This window comes from Pomacea canaliculata, linkage group LG5 (assembly GCF_003073045.1).
Source record: "Pomacea canaliculata isolate SZHN2017 linkage group LG5, ASM307304v1, whole genome shotgun sequence".
NCBI classification, from domain to species: Eukaryota; Metazoa; Mollusca; class Gastropoda; order Architaenioglossa; family Ampullariidae; genus Pomacea; species Pomacea canaliculata.
Window position 1 is genome coordinate 15092786 of NC_037594.1, and position 6167 is coordinate 15098952.

A 6167-nucleotide genomic window follows, 5' to 3' on the forward strand; every position below is an offset into this window, starting at 1 on the left:
CAGGATGACATTGTTTTAGTTGGTATATACATTTTATACATTTACCTTTCGTGTTTTCTTATAGCTGCATTTTCTGTTAGTAGAGACTATCTCACAAACTCTCAAGTCCTTTTGAGCTGAGCCATATTTTCTCGCATTTCATTATTTTACCAAATTAAAGCTTGGCCAGAACGAGTTTCTTGTTGACTTCTGTTAAGGGACATTGGTGTTTTACACCGAGCTAGCAACTAAGTTATATTACAGTAAACAGATTTTACATGCAGAGAAATAATAGTGGACTCGAGACGAGAGTTGAACCCAAGACGGCCAACCTTCACTGTATTGGTGACACGCGCTAACCTAAATCTATGAGCTATTTTTTCATAGAAACATAAAGCTTTATTGAATGTATAATAACAGTAGTAAAACACATTTTAAATCAGCCAATGTGGTGCAAGAGAAAAAGTTCCAGCTATCACTTTAGGTATCAGTTATATAAACGTTTGAGCAAATATAGCACGGTAATTTTGAAGTTAACAAATTTGTGTGGTCAACGAATAAAATAAATTCGAAATGGCCTTTCCAGAAAAAAAGGTTCCGCGCCCCTACTGTATGTAAATATGGAGCCTCATCGCCATGTGTATGTGTCATCTACAACAGTTTTATTTGGAGACGTTGTCCTTCATGAACTGAAAGATCGTCTCATAGGCGAGTCTGCAAGCCTCAGATCCGGGTCCCTCTTCTGGCACGTATACTGAGATGTGGTGACCGTTGGAAATGAGATGAGGAGTGACGGGGACGCCGGCATGTTGCAGACGTCGCACGTACAGCAACGCTTCGTCACGCAGGATGTCGTTCTGCGACATCACCACCACGGCCGGCGGCACCTGTAGCGAGCACGTGCACTTTAACAGAGCATTACATTTTTACAAAAACATTTTAGACTAGGAAAGATGAACTGAGAAATATATGGTTGGTTGTGTGGACATAGAATTATACACACTATTATATATATACACACACAAGGTTGTATGGTGGCAAGAGAGAGAGATGTGTGGATAAACGTGTGTGTGTGAATAGATAGCGAGTGATGGAAATAAAATAGAGCTGGAAATAAATATAAGATAAAAACTGTAGTACGGATAGATGGCTATGCTTATAGATAAAGAGATCGGTTGTATTGATGTATAAAGAGATGGACGTATCGACAGACAGGAGGACGATAAATAGAAAGAAAGCGACATTTTGGAATGACAATATTTGTCTTCTGTCTATGAAGTACAAAGAGAATTTAACTGAAGAATTACTATACTATAATATATCGTACTATATAGGCACTCATTCTATTCTTCAAGAACTACCTTACTATTACTATCTAACCATTCAATGCGCTGCTGACCTGCTTCAGTTGGTCTTCTTCTGCAAACAGTGGAGATGCCAGCGGATTTAGGAAGACTCGTTCGAACTCGTCCGCGAGAGTTTCGTTCACTTCCACTTCTTCTCCTGTCCGCTTCTTGTGGGAGCTGGCCTTCCCTTCTACCCCACTGACATACTTGGCCATCCGGGCCCTCGTCGCTGGCCTCACGTGTCTGCCCTCAAGCACCTGGCGTACAGTGGAGGGCGAGATGTCCAGCCCGGCGTAGGCCAGCATTAAGGTAGCCATATCGTCGGGGGACAGAATAGCTTTAACGAACGGCTGGCACTCCAAGTAGGAGGGGAGGTCCCGAAACAGACCCTGCAGGACAGGAACGGCGAGTACCTGGTACCGCAGACGCGGCAAGTGGCGGTACTGGTCGTCCAGGAGGCGCAGTGCGGTGGCGGCAGCCAGGTTGCCCCCGGCGCTCATGCCTGCAACACGTCCAGTGGACCGAATGCTGTGACATGATGACTGATATGTTTACCGTCCATGCATACTAGTGTGTCCATTTATAAGGTGCATGTTCTCGAGAGAAAAGGTGTTTGAAAGACTAACATGCAATACAGAGGTTCATTGGCCTACCTCCTACTCCCACCTTGGTGACATCGATGCCCCAGTCCGCGCCGTTCTTCAGGACGTGAGCAGCCGCCGACACACAGTCGTCCAATGGAGCAGGAAACGGGTGTTCGGGGGCGAGCCGGTACCTGGAATATGAATGATGGTTGAATTGTACTCTCACTATTCATTTACTAAGACTGACTGTCTTACTAACTTAAGAAAATTTAGACACTCATTGACACTTGCTTTTGACTCATTAATTCATTTATCAGATGATATAGTAAAATTTCAACTAAGCCTCGAACTTGTACTTTGGTTACATACTCATGACCATACATAGTGAAGGAAGAAGCAGGTATAGACAGCACACACACTCACACACTAACCATCCCCAACACCCTCTACAAACAACCAAGAATGAATATCTCTTGATCAGTTTGTATGTCGGTTTCGCGTGGTTCGATTATCGACCGAATGGAGGCAGCGGTCAACAACAATGTCTGCCTTATAAATTACACTATAATCTGCAACAAAGCAAGAATTGAATCTGATCTCCCCCTCCTTCCCAACTACCACAACTACCACATCAGCGACGACTTTTTCTCGCTAAGAGTGATGATACCAACTAAAGGTTGGACCCACTTCCAATCTAAATCACACTAGCTCTTGTCGCAGACGGTTGTTGAACGAGCTCTCCACCCGGGGTTTCGCTCGACTCAAGTCGAACAGCCAGAACTCAAACCGTTACTCAAACTTACTCAACCGACACCACTACTATCTGGCCTTGTCGAGCGATATATCTGGAAACAGTGTCCTCGGAATCTGCAAAATGCCAGCACCACATTAGTGAGGACTGTTGAGAGGATTTGAATCTTGGCTGCGAACGAATGTTGTTCCCTGTTTCCACCCTTCTCTCGCTCTCTTCCAGCTTCTTGCTGTACCCCTACCCGCTGCCACCTCCAACACATCCTCACCTTCTAGCTCACCAAACTACCAAACTCCCGCAGCTTGCCATGACTTCACATAAACTTCTTTGCTCCACCAAGTCTACCCCATCACCCTCTCTGATTATGCAAGCGGCAGAGGTACATTTGCATATTACTTGTCTGCATGTCTAGCACAGCTTACCGACACTTCCCATACAGAAGCCTCCTCCGTGCAAGTGGAGGAAAGCCGGAGAAACCTTCGGTGCACTCAAAGGTCGGTACATGAGCACTTTTACACCATCGACCACGTGATCTGTGACCTGAAACAAAGTATCTTTTAAGCTCAAATCTCCTTTTGTTCTTTCAGTTCTTCGTTGCCAGCTATCTCTAGCTCCCTTCTCCCCTTCCGCTAAATGTCCAGCTTGACAAAGTCGTGTCTATCGTGCTTGACATGTCATCAATTCCACATCTCTTCTCCCTCGGATCCTCTCCACCAGCGAAGTGGGTAGTAGGAGGGTCATGGCAAGTACCGCAACTATCTAGTACATCAAACAGTAGTCTCTACTCTAAGAAAACGGTTCTGTAGTCACTCTTATTAATGTTTACGAACAAAGACACTTCAAACACTCGCCAAATACGTGGTTTGGCGTAAAGAGGAGCCACGTGTCGATCACGTAAAGAAGAACCGCCAATTAATCAGTTGTCAATGTTAATAGTTCATTAGGATTAACATTCGGGTGTTTTTCTTTCCTCAAAGGTTATCTTTTCTATAAATTAATGTCCCTTCATAAAGCAAGTTCTCGCTGGACTTACCAACATATCGGGGTGGCGGTCCCGTGCCGGTAGTTTCCGCATATATGAACGTATTGTGCGTTGCAGCTGAATGCTGTTCTTTTGGACACCAAGCATGTGAGCTGCACGGATCTTGAAATTTTTTTAAAAAAGGAAAATTCATGCATAATGGAAAGAGTGAGAATAAAATAACTTGCATTGATATCATACTCCTGCAAGGAATGTTTGGTAACTCAAGGTGGCTGGTTGTCCAACCACACATTTTTGTCAGACACATAATACAATGAATGTTAGCATACGCATGTATAACAAAGCAGAGCGTAGTTAGGTCTTCATTCTGCTTTCCAAAATAAAAAGAAAATGTCATAAAAATGCATTTCATACTTTTTGAGTTGGTAAAGCTCATTTTTGTCAAAAGCCAACTTTTATCACAAATAGTAGCAACTTTTATGTCTTAATAATTTTTTTCTGCTCGTTTGTCTTCTCTCATAAAAGTGAACATGTGTGTGTGTGTGTCGTGTCATGTGTTGACAGATTTGGCACGAACTTTCATCAGTATCTATAGCAGATGGAAATGTTCTTACCAAGACACGGGTTAGTTTGAACATGGCTGACACGATGCGGATGACAGCCGGCTGGTCAACGTCTGGAGGTACAGGGGTGTACAGGAAGTAGGCAAGGCCGCCCACGAACATCGTCAAGATGGTGGAAAGTGTGGTGCATATGGATAAGAACCCCATGACCTGAAGATAAAGTGAAAATTGACGGTTGTCATAGACTGTAAAAATCTTGCACTTACTATAGAGTGCATGTCCCCCGTACCTTCTTGCACCAGTTAGTGTCACTTGTGACTCTAGTGTTCCATCCGTCAGTGACAGTGTTTGTGTACTTTTATGTGGGGCTCGATCCAGCACACAGGTATGGGAGCCAGCATATCATATAGACATTGTGAACATTGTGAAAATATCAACCATAAACAGATTTGTACAGTATGAATCTGGTGTTATTTCTCTACTCAATACACACCACACACCATTGATCAACCACACCCTCATTGCATCCTCTGACAAGCAGTTCTTGATGAGGGTGTGGTTGATTAATGTTGTGTGGTGTGTGTTGAGTAGAGAAATAACACATAAATCATATTGTACGAAGAACTGGTACAAGGTGCTTAACTTGTGTACAGAAATCATACATGATCAGTGGCGGCGTCAGGGGGTGGAAGTGGGGCGGCCGCCCCAGGCCCCGCTCTCGAAGGGGCCCCGTGCTTTAGCCCCGAGGTCATCTTTATAACTTATTGCTAGCTGTGTTAAACAAGTTGTGACAAAATATTGACCTAAAGATAACACTTCTAAGTTCTAATTAAGCAAATTATTGAATCCATGTCTTCACGTTAAACCCGACAATAATAACAAGCACTTTATGAAGTTATCGTCACCATATTATTTCGCTGTAAGAAAAAGCCGCTTCTGTCACAGACGGTGGGAAATGTAACAAACAATTAAAACACTAAATTCGTGTGTTATTTCGCGAAGCTGATCCAGTCTATCTAACTGTATATAAATCAGTGCTTCCGGCATCATGTCAATAGGGATATTGATACACGTACTGGATGACCCCGACCCCGCGCAGATGGTCGGCCCCAGGTCCCGCGTGTTCCTAACGCCGCCTCTGTACATGATGTATGTTGTGTACTAAGACCTATACCATGCATAACAAATTATATTCAATCTATACATGGGGCAAAAATAATGTCTAGTGCCCTCCACACAGATTGATCCATATAATGCAATCACGTGTTCTACGTACATACGTAAACCAATATAAATATAACCTGCTCTATGTCATTGTACATAAGTATAAACAACCTGCTCTATGTACATAAGTAGATACAAGCTACAGATAAATGATACATAAGGATGTTGTTAACGTTTAAAATAATACTTGTTTCCTTCAGGCGAAGCGGTGTGAGAGAACTTGGAGCTTCAGGACAGCGAGAATGGCGGCGTACCCAGGTCGAAGCAGCACAGCCAGTGACGGAGCGGGTAGCAGTGTGCTGAGCTGATATAGACTCGCTTGTGGTGGTGGTGCAGGTCGGTGGTGTAGCAGCACCACACAAACACTGCCTCTCGTTTTCCGGGTGCTTTGTGGGACAAAAGTCAATCAACGGTCAACTATTTTTGTGTCCCAAGCTTGGGTACAGGGGCTGTACACGGGTACCTGAGCTGAGTGGCTGCTATAGCAAAAGGGAACTCGTCACCTCACCTGCCAACCTTGAGCTTGGGTAGCCAGGCGAGGTGGTGGGGTCGGGTCACGAGTTGAAAATTATTTTTTTTTATGGATTGCGTGTGCAGCAATGCGCTTTTGATATCCTTTACCATATTCTTCTCCTCTCGCGCAGCTGACTTGTGGTGACGTCACACGTGGTGTCGCCTTCCTCCAACTATGCGGGTGGCAGGGTTTAGGGTTCTTAGAAGCTTGTCAAGCAGGCTGTT

The 6167-nt window shown here is 44.2% G+C and overlaps 1 protein-coding gene across 1 annotated transcript; it reads right to left on the reverse strand.

Moving 5' to 3' along the window:
* Window positions 1–18: 18 nt before the first annotated feature.
* Window positions 19–5885, reverse strand: LOC112564749 (arylacetamide deacetylase-like). The gene is made up of 8 exons (XM_025239793.1): window positions 5617–5885; window positions 4257–4415; window positions 3694–3804; window positions 3083–3200; window positions 2713–2776; window positions 1979–2100; window positions 1379–1827; window positions 19–866 (listed from the first exon to the last, which is right to left on the reverse strand). Exons 2-8 carry the CDS (start codon window positions 4410–4412, stop codon window positions 642–644), a joined length of 1245 nt encoding a protein of 414 aa, XP_025095578.1. The 5' UTR covers window positions 4413–4415; window positions 5617–5885; the 3' UTR covers window positions 19–641.
* Between the last annotated feature and the right edge of the window lie 282 nt (window positions 5886–6167).

Excerpts from the sequence above, each read along its gene's own strand:
- LOC112564749 (XM_025239793.1), bottom strand. The coding sequence starts at position 4,412 with ATGGGGTTCTTATCCATATGCACCACACTTTCCACCATCTTGACGATG. Across the intron at positions 1,828-1,978 it reads CACCAAGGTGGGAGTAGGAG|GCATGAGCGCCGGGGGCAAC; the intron begins GTAGGCCAATGA and ends GACGTGTTGCAG. Across the intron at positions 867-1,378 it reads AAGAAGACCAACTGAAGCAG|GTGCCGCCGGCCGTGGTGGT; the intron begins GTCAGCAGCGCA and ends TGCTCGCTACAG.